General features: G+C 38.6%; 1 protein-coding gene across 2 annotated transcripts in view; it reads left to right on the forward strand.

Annotated features, from left to right (window-relative positions):
* Positions 1–18,048, forward strand: part of LOC108701859 (vacuolar protein sorting-associated protein 8 homolog) — an 80,599-nt gene that overhangs the window by 13,623 nt on the left and 48,928 nt on the right. For both annotated transcript variants that reach the window (XM_041577280.1, XM_041577281.1), the window contains 9 exons: positions 1,439–1,498; positions 5,882–5,989; positions 7,354–7,434; positions 7,537–7,707; positions 10,022–10,096; positions 10,366–10,401; positions 11,714–11,804; positions 13,403–13,449; positions 14,123–14,212. In XM_041577280.1, coding sequence (XP_041433214.1) covers positions 1,439–1,498; positions 5,882–5,989; positions 7,354–7,434; positions 7,537–7,707; positions 10,022–10,096; positions 10,366–10,401; positions 11,714–11,804; positions 13,403–13,449; positions 14,123–14,212 — 759 coding nt within the window. The remainder of the gene's footprint in view (positions 1–1,438; positions 1,499–5,881; positions 5,990–7,353; positions 7,435–7,536; positions 7,708–10,021; positions 10,097–10,365; positions 10,402–11,713; positions 11,805–13,402; positions 13,450–14,122; positions 14,213–18,048) is intronic.

The raw sequence follows: 18,048 nt of genomic DNA on the forward strand, positions 1-18,048 counted from the left end.
GTCCCTAGGCTTTTCAAAATAACAGATGATATAGTTTTAACTAACACATGAAAGTTTGCAGGCTCAGTTTACATATCCTTTTGCTCTTACATGGCTTTCTATTTGGAGTAAGAGCTGTAAATGTGTGCCATCTTTGTAGCCTGTATTAACTAACCATCAGCCACTTTAAAGAGAAAGCTAAGATTCATTACTAACTGATGTTTAAAATTGAATACTTTAGAAAAATTTTCTCGGAGAAATTGTAGACCTTTCTTATTAATCGATTGGAATAGTACTGCAACATATGCTTCATTTTATTAAAACAACCCTTTTGCCCTTGAAATAGTACAGATATGGGTTAAATATCAAAGGAGGAGTGAGGAGGAATCTACAAAACATGGGCCTTCGTGAGTTCTATAAAACTGTTACATTAAGGTTCAGTCCACACAAGCAGATTCTGGGAGATTAGTTGCCCCAGCTAAAAATCGCCTCTTCTTCCGGGTGTCAATCTCCCCGAACTGCCTTCCCCCTGCCCTCCGCCGGCTAAAATTAAAATCGCCTGCGGCAATGCACACCCATCGAAGGAAACTTCAGGTGACTTTGGAAAACGAAGCGCCTCGTGTGCATTGCTGCAGGCGATTTTCATTTTAGCTGGGGGAGGGCAGGGGGAAGGCAGTTCGGGGAGATGGTCGCCCTGAAGAAGAGTCGATTTGTTGCTGGGGTGACTAATCTCCCCGAATCTGCTCGTGTGGACTGACCCTAAAGGGGTTGTTCACCTTCCAACACTTTTTTTTTTTCAATTCAGTTGGGTTTCAGATTGTTCACCAGAAATATACTTTTTCCCCAATTACTTTCTATTTTATATGTGTGACCATTTAATATGTAAGTGGAAAGTTTATTTTTTCACTTTCTAAAGCAGCTGGGGGGGGGTCACCAACCCTGTAAACTGTTCAAAATTGATACATTTAGTTGCTACATTTCTTATCTTTGTCCCTGCTGAGCAGAATTCCTGAATTTCATAAAAGGCAGCTGTTGAAATTGATACAATAGTTGCTAATACTCCAGAGATGCTGCTGAAAAATGTATCAACCTAATGTTGAAAAATTGTAACAGCGCAGAATCTGCACCTGAATTACTGAGCTGACAGACTCAAGCACCAGAGACCATAACCTGAATTTATACTTGGATTTTTAAAAATCTGGAAAGTAATACAAAAAAAGTATTTCTGGGGAACAACCTGAAAACAATTGAACTGAAAAAGTGTTTGGAAGATGAACAACCGCTTTAATTTAGTTTGGGAGTATAAATTACTGTAATATTAAATTTGAACTAGGATTTTGTACTTGTATTTATTGCCAATAGAGGTCAGCATACTAAAGCAACTCTGATCCTTCTGACCGAAAATTGCATTGTATTTTTAATAACATTGACTGTGACATTGTGTATATCTGTTTTCTAGATTCTCGTGATTGGCTTGAAGCCCTCTCTGAAAGTTTGGATGACCTTTCCCTATGGACGGGTAACTCAGTTTCCATCCTTTGTATCTGTATAGTACAGATCTAAGTTAAATGTAAGGTTGAAGTAATAGACATTAAGCTCAAAGCCTTACTGTTAAACAGCAGCTCTCAGTAACTAGTTAATGCTCGTTGGATTGCATTTTTGGTGTTCTTAGTTTAGGTGAAGCTACCTTACATTAATCTGAAAGATATATATAAGTAATAATCCTACAAACAAGTAGTAATACCACAAACATCTACCATAAAATGTAATACAGCACTCTTTATGTACACATTGAAGTTATGAATTTAAAAGTAACCTTCCATGGCTTTTGCGTAAATGTATTCTGGTTTCCATGATCTCCTCACCAGAGCTTGTGGGAGTTTTAGTTTACAACCTTTAGTGGATTACAAAAGCATTGTTTTTATGACAAAAATATGCCCTGCAATATTTCTCCTTTACAAATGTTCTGTGGGGGGTATTTTAAATGCTGTGTTTGCTAGAGCAAACGAAAATGAACGCTTAAAGGTATTCATTTGGTTCCTACAGTTAAGGGTCAGCACACTTATGTGAATAATCCTCTGGGCATTACCCTTTTTCAGGTGATTGGTAGAGCAAAGTGAAGAATTTACACACACATGTCCATGTGTATGAAAATGTTAACCCATAAAATGTCTGTTTGTATAGCATATCTTTGGTTGTTATGTAATAAGACACTAAGGGGGTTATTTACTAAAATCTGAATTTATCTCATATTTTATTTAAAAAAAACCATGACCAAACTCCCATGCCCAACCTTAGCTTATTTATTAATAAAAAGATGTGATTTAATCGGATTGCTGAAAAACTCTATAAAATCTAGCAAAAACCTGAATCGCTCAATATTTCTTAGGCTTTTTTCACCAAATAGCTCCAATTTTTCGAGTTTTTGTCCGAATACCCCCAAAAAAGTCAGATTTTTGGGCTATACCCAGCGTAGACCACAAAAACTTTAAATAGAGATAGGTGCCTCTCCCTTTGACTTGCCTGAGGTGGATTTTCGGACTTTTTGCAGCATTGGGTTTTTTTTCCATGAAAATGTTTTTTTTTTTTACCAAAAAAAACTTGATCAGAAAAATTAGATTTTTAGTAAATAACCCCAATTAGTTTGCCCAGGAGCAGTAACCCATATCAGCCTATCAGCAGGCAGCATTTACTGAACATCTGTTTAAAATATACATCTTATTGGTTGCTATGGATTACTGCTCCTGGCCAAACTTAATGCCTTTTATTACATATGGGGGCTTGTGTTTAAAATCAGCTGCAGTCTATATAAAATGCTAAGTCCATATACTGTATTAGTCCAGCACTTGACAAACATGTTAGTAGTAATTCACACTTGTGTAGCTGTAATTTGGCTTCTCTAGATCCGTGTAAGCACAATACTCCCCAGGCATGCAGGTGCACGTTCTGTTGTGGCCACCAGTCACTGCATAATATCCAATGATATAATGAACAGCACCTTAAGTTGGAATTAAAAAGCCTTTAAATATGACTCAGACCAGATATAGCAACGTTTCAAGCCGTTCCCTGGCTTTTTTTCAAGCTAACAGATATGGTCACTTGGACTGCCTTTTAAACACATTAAAACAGTGCCATTTGCTGAACATGTAAGAAGAAGCTATAATCGTTAAAGGAAACAAACTTAAAAGGAAACAAACATTTCTTCACTATTGTGCGCTTGTCACATTTTATGTGTAAAAACATAACTATTTAAATTAGAATAAAAATGCAGACCAATTTAATAAATAGTATGCAAATCATACTCTCTATTCAGGCCATTAGGGGCTAGGGTTTTCAGGTGGCGGGTCCAGAACGCTTCCTTTTTTTAGGAGCTTCTTTGCTCTGTCCCCTCCCCGTCGTGAGAGAGGAACATTCCACCACCTTCTGCCCCATTTGTATAAAATGGCCTGCTACTGCCTGACCAGTCTTTTTAGTTTTTATTGCAGACTTGTTAGCTGTAATTTGGCTACTACTAAGATCACTTTTTTACCAGCCAGGGTTTATTTTCTTCTGCATTTCAGTAATCTGTGTAGGAGCCAGTATTTTTCTGTGTGGTAATGGGTGGGGGCTGCAGATAAAGCAGTAATTAGATGAGCGCCTCTTGTGCCCTGGGTCAAAGCGGTGTTCCACGCATTCTTTGCCAATTTGTCCACACCACAAGAAATGGCCATGCTCTCCTTGTGACACGTCACTGCTACAACTTTGGCACTCTAGCACACTGCAGAAATTTAAAAATATATTTTATGATTCCATTGGCATTGGTCAATGGTGAGTGGGTATGATTAATTATATGCTATCAAAGTGAAATTAACTATGGTAAGGCTTTTTTTTATTTTTTTTATCAGGCACGTAGTGTGACTGATACTTTAGTCTATGGAAACACACACAGGTCTCTGTTTAATCATCTTCAAATAAATGTATATCTCTTCAGCAGTGGGGTTGTTAATCAACTCCGTTCAACATTTCACTGCATTGGTAAATTAATTTGAATTCCTAAATGAGCTTCCTTTTCAAGTTATTATTAGCAAGTTCCCCTCTGTGACCTTCTTTCTGTTAAAATATATGCAAACAAGCATAGTGCATGTAGCACAGCAGAATCCGGAATCTTACTGAAGGCAAGCCACTGGCATTCCACTCCGTTTTTTTGTGGGGTTCTTGCTTTTAACAGTATGGGCAGACATTTTATGCAAGGCTTAGTTTAACACAACCTACAAATCCATTACACTACATTTATTGGGTTTTTTGCTTGGTTACCTTTTAGCGGCAATTTACCATCCTTCCATGTAAATGCTCACCTTCTGTGATGTAGTGCAATCAGACACCTTTGAATACAGGAAGTTAAACCTTACATTTGTAAAGCAATACAGGGGCCACCTGCAACTTCCCAAAACTGTGATGGTTGGTGAGCATGCTCACGCCCGGGGCAAGGAGGTTTAAGCTGAAGGCAGGAAGTCTGAATCAGAAGTCCATGTGTACACAATAGAAGGAAAGAAATGCTGTGTTTCCTTTGTCAGAGGACTCAGAGCAGCACTACTTTGAGGGTTTACTGGTATATTAAGGTGGACCTTTCTGATAAGACTTACTTAGTTTTAACCTTTCCTTCCCCTTTAAAGGGGAAGGAAACCTCCTCGGCGCTAACCCCCACCCCCCTCCCGTGTATTGCCCCCCTCCCTCCTCCCCCTGGCCTACCCCTCCCGCTGGGCAAATGCCCCTAACTTGTTACTTACCCTTCTGCGCAGGTCCAGTCCAGGGAGTTCACAGGCGACATCTTCTTCCACGCGATCTTCTTCCTCCTTTGACCGGCGTTTTGGCGCATGCGCAGTAGGAACATTTCGCCGGTACGGATCTACTGCGCATGCGCCAAAAGTCACGCGCATGCGCAGTAGATCGTACCGGCGAAATGATCCTACTGCGCATGCGCCGGTCAAAGGAGGAAGAAGATTGCGTGGAAGAAGATGTCGCCTGTGAACTCCCTGGACTGGACCTGCGCAGAAGGGTAAGTAACAAGTTAGGGGCATTTGCCCAGCGGGAGGGGTAGGCCAGGGGGGAGGAGGGAGGGGGGCAATACACGGGAGGGGGGTGGGGGGTTAGCGCCGAGGAGGTTTCCTTCCCCTTTAAAGGATTATGCTGTTTTGCTGCCTCTCAGACAGGCAGACCTACACTGTTCAATAGATCTGCCTACATATTCTAAATACCTCCAATATTACCTTTATATTCCATGCTGTGAATCGGTTCTTGATGTGGTACTCCAGAATTGCACATGGGTCATTCCCCTTAAAGAGGGAGCATTGTATAATGAAATTGTAAAATGTAATTGAGGCCAAATCTTTCTTATTAAATAAGAAAATATATTATGTAGTAGAAAATTCTTAAGTAGACTCAATTGTGTTTTTCATATAAAACTTTCCCTGTTTAAGTAGGGTTTACCTTCTGTCTCATTTTGTTTTCATGTTCATTTTTCATTTCTCATTAATCTTAGGGCTATTTGACCACCAAAAAGACAAAAATTTTATCCCAAGGACTAGCCACATGTATGAGGAGGCCCAGGTGCACCACCCTGAGTCTTCAGCTTGAGGGAGCAGAAACCACCATATGGATATAGTGCAGCTACTCAATGTGCAATCCTCCAGGCAGACTTTTTAAAATTCAAGTAGATTTATTGAAGTACAAAAAGCTAAAACATTAACCATAGGCTCATTTGACCTCAATCATTCACACCGTACTTCTAAATGAATCCACTTCTCAAAGAGATATTTTGCCTTTATGTTAACTTTTAGTATGTTAGAGAATGGCTAATTCTAAGCAACTTTACAATTGATACCCAGGTAATATAACATATTTTACTTGCTGTGTCTTCCTATAGATGGATCCTTCCAGTGTCCCACTGCTGGCCTGGCACTTTGTTATCCTGCAAGGAGCCCTAAACCCCATGCTGGCATTTTGCAGGGGGGATGTGGTACATTTCCTCTTGGTAAGAATTTTTTCCTTTCTACAGCTCTTTGCATATATACACATTTTAATTGTTTAAAGCAATCCAAATACTTTCCACAGTGAATATAATTTGTGATTTTATGTCATTTTCTAATATGGAAGTACTAAAGACAATTTTCGTAATGGAATTGAAATTGCTCATAGTTCACCCAGTTGTCGCTGATTATCATGCAGATATACTTTAGTTTTGCCATTTTGGCCTGGATGGTAGGACCTAATCAAAACTTGAGTGGTTAAAATCCAGGGCTATATAATTAGAGCTGCTAAAAAGTGTAATGCATTGGGATATGCAGAGAACACTAATAGAGTAGCCATGGCAACCTCTGACATAGCAGAAAATGATATAGCAGTTGATCCATTGAGGTAAATACTTCCTGCAGCAACATGTTCTTGATGTGTCTAGAAAAGATATAGTGAGGTTAATGTCACAATTGTGTCCAATGGTCACATATATTTTTTTATTTTTATTTTTTAAACTGAACCCTGTTAAAAATATCTGTAAAACTCATATCTATGCAGCTTATTAAAGGGCTCTTATATACAAGCGCTTCTTCATACAATCCTATGCAGTGGTGTTTTTATGCATTCCACACACACAAATGCCATTCTAGTCTCTAGTGACTGTAACTGCAAATTAACCCGCAATTGTCTAAAATGTGGGTGTTTTGATGCAAGGAAATTAAAATGAAATGTAAATGAAAAAATGCATGCATTTAGTCACTTGTGTTTCTGTAAATGTAAGCCTTCAGGTTTATATGTGTCGCAAACAGTTATTTTTAATTTATAGTTGTCCTTGTGGAATAAAACTTTAATAGTAGAGCAACTCAAGAGATTTACCCCACTTGTATCATGCTATGATTTTATCTTGCATCCCTGCTTGCTTTGAGTGCTGGGGATATAGTTAGTTTGTGCCAATCCACAGCTGTCCTCTGCTCCAGTGTTAATGAGAATCACTCAGCCAGACATAAAAAAAATAGCTGTGCATGCAGCATCTCATCTATATTTGATACAGCTACCACATTACACACTGCCAAACAGCTATTTTCTACTGCCAGTGACATTTATCTGACTAAACTTTATCTGTTTGGGGGTCCATTAATGAAGAGAAGGCCATTGCATGGGGGTAATGCACCAGTGTGGAGTAACTATTGGAGGAATATATAAACATTTTAAATATTTGCTTAAAACCATAAATTCATAGGTATGCTGATTTTACCCACCATACCAAGGTGTAAAAGTGGCAATGTGTTGCATATTTTAACACAGTTTGATCAATTTGCCCACTATATACTTGTATATAAACAGGAAGGATATGTTCCAGATTAACCAAATTTTTGTCAACAGGTGAAAAGGGATGAATCTGGAGCAATTCATATTATTAAACAGAAACAACTTCATTTGCACTATGATCTTATCAACTTTACTGTAAGTAACAAGTAATGATTGCATTGGACTACATGTATGGCTAATGCCTGCCATTGTACGGGTGGATACATTTTGAGCTGGTCTCTCTCTCTGTTGCTGCAGTGGATTAATGCCCGCACAGTGGCTCTTCTCGACAGTGCAGAGAAGCTACACGTGATCGATCGTCAGACACAGGAGGAACTTGAGACCCTGGAGATATCCGATGTGCAACTTGTATACAACAGCAGCCACTTTAAGTCTCTGGCCACTGGGGGAAATGTGAGCCAGGCCCTGGTGAGATGGTCTAAAGGCTGTATGCTGTCTTAAAAAGGATATCTAACCAAATTTTTTTTTCCTTTGCATAATGAAAGAAATGTAATTCAATGCAAGTTTCCTTTATGCATTAATTAAATATTGTCATTGTTTTTAAAGTTACTTGTAAATGAAATTGCAAAGATTTTGCTTCCTGACAAAGGTATATAATGTCAGTACAGTGAGCGCACTCTTTCCGGATTTAGAATATAGAGGGGTGGTGCATTGGTCAAAACTTCATAATACATCTTAGTAAATGGACCCGCACTCTTCATTTTGGTGAAATAAATCGATGTGCTTTATTCACAAATTCATCTCCAACGTTTCGGTCCTCTCTTGAAAAAGGTCCCAGAGAAGACCGAAACGTTGGAGATGAAATTGCACCAGCCCAGTTAACCATGGTAATCTATAAGATATTTATTTTAATTTGCAGTATAATATTTATTGGTTTCTATTGGTGCTATAAATTGCCACTGGTGCAGTTTATCACCCAGGTTAATAAATCAGCTCTATTATCTCTGGCTCAGGATATTGTACGATGATTTTGCTTATGCTTCGATAAATTACTTGCCTACACATTAGTAATAAAGACATTGTAGGCAGTGTTTTGAGGTATAAAGTTATTCCTCAATTGCTTTTTCTATTTTCCTTACTAACAATTAGGTATCACAAAACCAACCCCCTATTGTAGCTTCTAATCATTCTCGCATGAAAAGATGTACCTGTCTTCAAGTGAGAATGCCACAGTATTCTCCTGTATTGGTATTGTAACTAAACTCACATTTGAAGCAATAGCAGCAATTCTGGGAGCTTTGATGCTGCCTCAAAGAAAAAACAATACCACCGTTATTTGCTGCTGTGGGTTAAATTCCCAGAACTGCTTTGTAAACCACTGCCTTTCGATTAAGTGGGTTCACTTGTGGGGTGTAATGCCACATCTACTTTTACTTCCTGTGTGGCTGCCTGCAAAGCATCTATGTAGGACACTTCAGTTTTTCTTGTCCTGTGTGCTTTTTGTGTGTTAGGGAGCACTTTTATATCTGGAGCCCTACAAAGCAACTGATGCCAAGTGAGGGAAAATTCTTTAGTCTTTTTTGTTTACACTCAGCATTTTGCCTTATAATAGCTTCTTTATATTTGAAATATATGAAGCTTTGAGTGTATTTAGTTCACTTTGGGGTATATTGATAAAAATCATTTTATAAAGGCATATTCCTGTAATAATTAAGATTTAAAAACTCATCAAATGAACCTCATTTATAAATATGTGCTGTTTATTATAGCTCTGCATTTTCTTTTTGGCTTACAGTACAAGTTTAATTCTGGTGCACCTATTTACACCAAAATGTATGCCAAAAATAATTAAAGTTACTGGGAGAAAATCTGAGATAGTTCTGTAGAGTCTTACGGTGGCCATATATGGGCCAATTACAAACTGCTATCAGACCAAGCCTCCAGCTTATTCAGTAGTATATGGGACCTTCCCGAAGGGCTTCCCCCAACAGATATCTGGCAAAAAATCGGGCAGATGTTGATTGGGCAGGTTTAAAAATCCCATCAGATCGAGGACCACATACATCAGTTCGTTAATGTGGTCCTTGCTCCAACTGCCTGCATTCCCGGCGATGTGATCTGATCGTTGAGCCCTTGGGCCCACGATTGTATCAGCACGTTATCATCTCAGATTTCTGGGAGAAATCTGCTTATTTGGTGACCTCGCCAAACGAATGGATCTTTGCATGTATGGCTACCTTTACTTGCAACTTCATCGATACATCTTTGCTTTGTAAATATGGTGTCTTTACACAGTGATAAGTGGGCAAACAGCAGAGCAGGAAATAATATATCTGCACTGCTTTTTGCACCAAGGGCAGATTTATTGTTATTTATAGCTCCATAACAAAATGTAAAATAGATCTTAATTTTGCTTAGGTTTTCTTGCATTTGAGTGCTTTTTTCCTACGATTGTTTTTATTATAAAACCTACTGAGCTTTTTCTCTTTAGAAAAAACACAATCATAGATTTAAAAAAGTCATCATGGAAAAACACAGGAAATGAAGATGTTGCATTGAAATGCCTGAACCTGAGTTGCAACTAATAATAAATCTGCTCCTAAGTGTCTTGGTCAGGCAGTAAATGACTATGTAAGTTTGGCAAACAGTGTAGTCAATGAAATTTGACTCAAGCACTAACAGGCTTATTTGGCATGAAACTTCCTAAAGCTTTTTTTTTCTTTACTGATGTTTATGTGAGAAATGCATATTTATGTACATATTTCGTATTGGTGTTCTGCAGGCCCTGGTAGGCGAGAAAGCTTGCTACGAATCAATTAGCAGCTATGGAGGGCAGATCTTCTACCTGGGAACAAAGGTATTCACCTCTTCCTGTGTGCTTCCATATAATACCCAAACTGCCTCTTGTTTACTGGAGAGCACTTTGCAGGAACACATGGCAGACTATGCACGTTATGTAAATGTTTGCATATGTGACAAAGTTTAAGTAAACAGTTCCTTTTCCACCCCAGGTAGTTAAGGGGTTAAGCATGCTTCTGTGGCTGTTGATACAGGACGTGTAGCACTTGACTTCCGTTCCCTCGCTCTCTCTCTCCCCTTACACATCTTTCTCTCTTTTACACACAGTCAGTCCATGCCATGACACTGAGAAACTGGAGAGAGGTAAGATACCAAGATTTTTTTTTTGTGAAATGCCTGTATTTTCTGTGGCAGGCAGAAGTCGAACGTCCTATTATGTGTCCTTTATTCCTTATACACAAAAATATATTTAGGACAAAGGTTAAAAGACTACTCATTTTTACCGGTATGTCAAATGTTATGATTTTAGCAGCTAGCGTATTGTTTTTATTCATAGTTACAGTGGGCTCACTGTTATAAATTTAAATTGTTGTAAATTATAAGCAGAACCCATTGTCTCCTGTATCAGTAAGTATTTGTATGTAATCTGTATGTTTGATGTATTTAACATTTGGCGATTGTACAGAGCTGCAGGAAATGTTTGTCACTTTACAAATACTTGTCAGTAATGCTATTAATAATGGTTATGAAAAAAAAAAATAATAAAAACTACATATACTTACAATTAGCATAAAGCATGATGCACAGGGAAGCAAACTGAACATGTAATCCTTACCTGAAGATGAAACTTCCTTCCTGATCATTTCTGTTATGTTTTTGCTATAACATCTGAAACTCAACAATTGTGCAGGCAGATGCTGAAGAGTCAGAGATAGGTATATACATCACACATACAGATTCCTGACTAATATCATCAATAGACTTTATAATCTCAGATAAAATTAAGGATCTGAAAATCCATATTTACTTGGTGCAGGAGGTTATATTTACAAATTTAATGCGTTGGATTACAAGGATGAAAATATTATCTGCTTCCCAAGTCTAATGGTATAGTTACAGTATATAATATAATCCAGTTATGTCCTTTGGTTTATTTAAATAATTCAGTTATAATATTATCTGCTTCCCCAAATCTAATGGTATAGTTACAGTATATGGTATAATCCAGTTATGGCCTTTGGTTTATTAAAATAATTCCGTTATCACCAGAATTAAAGTATTGCATTTACTACTTTTGCCATTTGGCACCCCTTCATTAATTACCACTACATATGCTACATGGTTCTGAGAAATTATGTGTTATATTTAAATATAAATCTGGCACTATTGTACAGAGATGCAGACTTGGCACTGTATGGTTGTCATATGGATTTTAAGTGCATTTGTTCATTGTGTAGATATTGTAGTTCTGATCTGCATTTGTTTGGTGCCATCCATTTCATAGGAGGCAATGTCAGGGCACAGATATTTAACATACTTTGGAGTCATGATTTCTTACTACTGACAGCACTAGCTAGGTTTCTGTTTTCCAGAAGCAATTGAGATTAAACTCTGCATCCTAAGGAAGCTGTTTCTGTTGTGTGAGATTTATAGCTTGTATCTTTTTTACTTTTAGAGAGTTGACCATTTACTGAAGCAGGACTGTTATAATGAGGCTTTGTCATTAGCATGGTCCTTTCATGAAGGCAAAGCTAAAGCTGTTGTGGGTGAGTTAAAGGGGATTAAAATCTTGGTCAAAACGTTAAAAACAATTTCCATTACACTTTGGGGCAGATTTATTAAGGGTCGAATTGAAAATTCAAATTGTTATGGTCAAAACCGTCCAATTCAACTAGGGAGTTATCCAGACTCAGTTCAAGTTTTTTTTTTAAAAAATTTGAATTCGATATTCGAGATTTATCATACTCTGGCCCTTTAGGAATTTGACTTTGCCGTCTAAAACCTGCCAAATTACTGTTTTAGTCAATGGGAGAGGTCCAGGGATCAATTTGGAGATGATTGCAGCCTTCCTGACTTGAGCTTTTTTCAGAGAAAAAACTGGAATCGAGTTTAAATTTGTACGAGTTTTGAAAATTTAATTTTATTGATAAATTTCCCCAAGTCGAATTTCGAATTCATTTGAATTTTACGGAGTTTAAAAAATTCGACCCTTGATAAATGTGCCTCACTGTGTTGCCTGTGTATGTGTGTACACGCATTAATACATAACAGATTTGAACTCTTCCTTCCTATTGCTATTTTTAGCTGACCCTTTTACCCTAGTTCCATTTCCCAGTTTCCCTTTCATTGATGCCCAACTCCTGTAAAAATTGTTATGGTGATGAGTTGATTGGTGAAGATCTCCTTCAAACAGAGTTGATGGTAAATCAGCCAAATCACATTTGAGATTCCTCCAATTCAAAGTACTTTTTGCAAGATTCCTATGCAGTCAGACCCTTCGTTGTGGCCAGATATAATCCAAAGCTTAAGGGTAATGGCACATGGGAAGATTTTTAGCATTTTCCCCTGTGATTTATTTTATTTTTTTGCTCTGTGGGAGGAGGCCAAAGCGCAACAGATCTCAGCCTACAAGGTGATTAGGAATCTCAATGATTAAGCCTTGTAATGTCTAGTGACAGGCATGTATCATTCAAACACAAATATACACCTGCCACTATAAACAACAAGGTTTCATTTTAATGTTTTCCATTCATTTTGAATGTTGGCAGTTTTTAGCATTTTGTCCTAATGCCTCAGAGAGCTAAATTGCTGGGGTACAAATTTCACCCTGTGCCATTATCCTATATGTCACTCCTCTTATACTAGCAATTATCTCAAAAGAGAAGAAAATATCTCAAAGGAGAAGCGAACTCAGAGTTTAACCAAGGCTCCAGTTTACTGGCTACATCCCCTCTCCCGAGTCACAGCAAAGAACCGGGCATCGGATCAAAACTCAGAGAGCAGCAACCCAAGTGCATTCTAAGTGAGGACTAAAATGTTCTAGGAACTAAAAATGCAGAGGAATAGAAGTTGAGTGACCAGTCATGGTGGCCACCAGCCTTGCTGCACAGCTCTGCATTTTCAGGAGCATTAGGTTGGAGCAGGGCCGTCCGGCTGGGATTCTTGGCTGTAATTGGGGAAGTGGCAGGGGGACCAGTAGAGGGGACTCCTGGTTAAATTTTAAATTTCAGAAAGATGGCTTATTATTATACAGTAAAAAGAAATATATCTGATTATTTCAGTTTTACAAGTTTTTGCAGTTGCTTTGTTTTCACCATTCTGTCATAGGAGTAAAACAAATGCTTTCAACTGTGTTCTCTCGTAGGACTGTCTGGAGACCCAAAGAAGAGGAAGAGTGTTGTAGCTGATAAGGTGAGATTTCATCATTAAGATAATATTACAGATATAGTGTTTCTCAGGAAGAAGCTGATGTCCTAAGAACATTTATTTGTCTTCTCGTAGCTGAAACCCAGTTCTGTCTTAAACTCCCTACAGGCAGAGCCATGTTATATTTCATAAAAGGCTGGTGTTTTGCCTAGAAAAAACATTCACACATTTACAGGATTTAAGGCTGTTTCACATTGGGCAGCTTGATTAGAAAATAATGTAGATTATACACATTCAATTATAGGGAGCGGAAATGTTATGTAAATGTAAGTAATTGGCAACGGGGTGACACTTAGGGCCATGACACATGGGGTGCTTCATTGCTCGTTGTGAAATCTCCTCTCCCGTGGGCAATGAAGCACCGACAATACCTGCTCCTTCATTTTTGTTGGAATCCGCATCATTTATTCATTTATAAGACTTTGCAAGTGATTAAATAAACTTCCTTATTCGTTCATCAAACAACCTCAGAGTGCAGTACTTTTTTCATATAATCTATACTGTAAAGTCTATATAAAAATGATATATATAAATATATTATTTATATACCACTTGCCTTCACTTTTTACTAACATCAGATGATTATAATTGAAAAGCGTTTATCTTATCATAATTTTTAACCAGCACCAATCATTTCTTGTTTATTTTCCAATTGTAGATTGTTGAAATCTTACTCCAGTATACTGAAAAAGCACTAAGGAAATGTCCCGAGCAAGGAAAAATCCAGGTGATGGAGCAGCATTTCCAGGTAGGAATTTTTGTTTCCTTTAAGGACAAGGAAAACCTGAAGACGATAATCTTACCAAGGAGAGGCGTACCTCAATGCTATGTATTAGTGCTGTAATTTTGCTCAAGTTCTAAGATGTTCAGTAGATCCAAAACCGTTTTTATCACAAAAGCGCTTAGTATAGGAAAAAGTAAGCCCATAATGCATTGCTCTATTTTCAAGATCAAGACCGCAATGCATGCGCAATACATACAATTCGGATTAGAACATTGCTCGTGAAGTCTCTTTCTTCTATGCGAGGTGGCTCACTCGTATTAATTAACACAGCAGTGCCTGCCCTCGTTTAAGCTTCAACCATTTGGAAACTGCTAATAGTGGATTCTATGGAAACCTGTGTCCCTATCTCTTGAACGTAGACACCGATCGTGAGATAGATCGTTTTAATTCATGATCTGCGCTGCTTTTGGTCTTTAGAAACCTTGCCTGGTACTTTGGAAGCCTTGCCTCACATTATTACCCTGCAGCACTGCTGACAAACTGTAACGCAAAGGAAAGTGCCCAGGAAATTTCGCACATGCGCACTTGTCTGGGAAGGTGCTCTTCGTGACACAGGTGTTTCTAAGAACTTGCTAGTTTTAGAAAACGTGTTTCTACAAATAAAGCTAGCTATCTGGGAGAGCGAGGTGGTACTAATTCAATGAAGATGTTTTTTTTTTTAAAAAAAGGGAGGGTGGATTTCCTTGTTCTAGGGCAGGGGTCCCCAGCGTTTTTTACTCGTGAGCAACATTTGAATGTAAAAAAGAGTTGGGGAGCAACACAAGCATGAAAAACTCCACGGGGATGTCAAATAAGGGCTGTTATTGGCTGTTTGGTAGCCCTTATATGGACTGGTAGCCCACAGGAGGCTCTATTTGGCAGAACAGCTGGTTTTTAAGCAACCAAAACTTGCCTCCAAGCCTGGAATTCAAAAATAAGCACCTGGTTTGAGGCCACTGGGAGCAACATCCAAGGGGTTGGTGAGCAACATGTTGCTTACGAGCTACTGGTTGGGGATCACTGTTCTAGGGCATTCGAGGGTGCCTGACCAAATCCTAGATCAAAAAGGCTGTCGAACCGAAGAGTCTAGAAAACCTTTGCCTGAGAGGCTCTGGGATATAACAGAAACTTTAGTATTCGTTCTAACTAACATACACAATGAGTTATATTTAACTAATACTAGTGTATTTATTAATGTGTATTTATAATTGTCTTTGTGATCAGTGTTCATAATTCTATATTAAATATAACAAAAATATATGTATACCTAATATATATGTTATGTTTGCTTTTAAAAACTGCCCAAAAATTCCGAACTTCCTAGTCCCTAAATGATGTACCTGGTTTAACCAAGTCACAAAGGATAGTGGGCTTTCCCACTCATGTTACCAGGCCTACATTACATTAATCCCCTAACCAGGCAAACCCCCTGATAGATGTGACTCCTATAGACAATCTCACTACTGAACTGTGACTTTAAGATATTTGCGAAGGTCCTATCTAATCGTCTGAAGGGGGTGATAGAAGACCTAGTTAGATCCAGATCAGACTGGATTTATGCCCACAAAACAAATGATCTTAATTTAAGAAGGCTTCATGCTAATCTGTCACTTCATCATGACAATTCAGGGCAAAGGGTGGCAGTGTCCCTGAACACTGCCAAAGCTTTTGATACAGTCTAATGGCAGTATATGTGGGAACTACTATCTTGCTACAACTTAGAGCAGCACTTATATATGCACGACCAGAGGCGAAAGTGTTGGTAAATGGCCTGTTCTCTAGCACTATCTACCTTTGAAGGGGCACGCGTCAGGGATGTCCCCTGTCGCCCCTGTTATTTGCATTTGTAAAAGAGCCTCTAGTACTTCAAATGAGAGAGAACAACCAAATACAGGGTTTGAAGCTAAATGCAGTTATCAAAAAGGTGTGGCTATTGTCAGTCCCAAGCAAGCATTGACAGCCTGGCTGCAAGCAGTTGTACGTTTTTGAGGGAGTTCTACAAATCTGTAATCTCCCCCATTGACTCCTTCCCCGAGGGCTCCCCCAGAGTGGCAACTTGGAAGTGGTTGACCGCTTTAAATACCTGCGGGTCACTATACCCAAGGACCTCTGCACTTATACACACACCTTAACCTTGATCCAGTATGCAAGCCCTAAAACAAAAACTATAGATTTGGCAGAATCTTCCGCGGTCTGTGCCAGGCAGGATAAATATTGTTAAAATTATATTCCTACCAAAATTGTTATATATGCTGCATAACTCCCTTGTCCCCCCTCAAAATACATGGTTTAGACATGTCGAGAGGTTCATTAAAATTGCTTTTAAAACACTGTGTGCCCCCACAATGGGAGGTGGACTCGCTCTGCTGGATCTAAAGCTTTTTTTTCTTGCCAGTCAACTAGTTTTTGCTCACTGGTGGATCAACCCTAAATTAGATAACCTATCAAGCGTTTTGGAAGCAGTGGCAGTCGGGTCCTTTGAGGCCCTAGCTAGACTTCCATACTGAAGCCCCTCTAGGTACAATATAACCAAACCACACATGCTCACAGTGGTTCACTCCTTTCAAAAAAACCCTGAATATGGCCTTGGGTAATTCAGAGAGAAGGTCAGTATTGACCCCATTGTGGGGAAACCCCCACTTGCCTCACTTTCATTTGATCCCTGATGTATTAAAACCTTAAAAGATAAAGCCATTTCTGGTCCTTAAGCAGGAATTTGTCCCCCTTTTAATATGCTGTTTAGCTATTTACAGCTTAAGCACGCATTTCAAACAAAATTTCCTTCCAGACTGATACACCTCAAGGAAACATCTCTAGTGGTTTACCTACTCAAACCAGGTCTGCAGAAACCATTCTCTTTGTGTTACACCTTGTCCCAATCCTTTGGATAAGGCTAAGCAAAAATGGAAAAGGTATATCACCGAGTTGGAAGGTGACATGTGGAAAGATGCTCTTCAGCAAGTTCCCAGTTTAACTAACTCCATACGAAACCACTTTATACAAATTAAGTTCCTTAACAGAATATATCTCACTCCCTATAGATTGGCAAAACTGTTTCCTAATGTCTCTTGCCAAAATGCGAGAATGCCGTTGGGTCTTATCTCCATGTATTTTAAACCTGCCCAGAAATTCAGATATTTTGGGTGTTCATACTAAAGTACCTGGCTGATTGTCTCATTCTCCACTTCTATGCCTCCTTGGTGTGGTAACGGGTGTCACGCTCATCCAACACTCCGAAATATGCTATTTGCAACTTTTCACTGTACTTCGCTAAGAAAATGATTCTCTTACACTGGAAACTGACCGTGACCCCCTCCATAGAGTTTGAGAAAAAGGTGGTCAATTATACTCTACCCAGACAAAAGCTAACCTACATAGCTAGGGGATGCCCCAGAATATTTGATTCAGTCTGGGGTGCATGGATGTCTATACAATAACAACCCTGAAATGTATTGTTTTATTGTTATGTTCTATTGTTTTTCTTTCTCTCTCCTTTCTACCAATAGAAATAAAATAAAGCTTTTTAAAAAAAAAAACAAAAAAAAAACTTGCCTGGTCTGATGATTTGGACCCCAGACCAAAAATCTTCTCGTGGAGTCACATCTGGAGAGAAATGCATAATAGTGGCTATGCGCTACTTGTCTGACTGGGTTTTCTAACCTGCTCGATAATTAATTGCCCAGAATTCAGTTGGATAGCCCATCATAAAGGTTCCATACGTGGCCTGATAAGCTGCCACCTGCCCCATTAAATTTAAAATAAATGGTTTTAAAAGGCACCAATAGCATAAATATTGTTAACCCTCATTGCAGCCACAAACA

This window comes from Xenopus laevis, chromosome 9_10L (assembly GCF_017654675.1).
Source record: "Xenopus laevis strain J_2021 chromosome 9_10L, Xenopus_laevis_v10.1, whole genome shotgun sequence".
NCBI lineage: Eukaryota > Metazoa > Chordata > Amphibia > Anura > Pipidae > Xenopus > Xenopus laevis.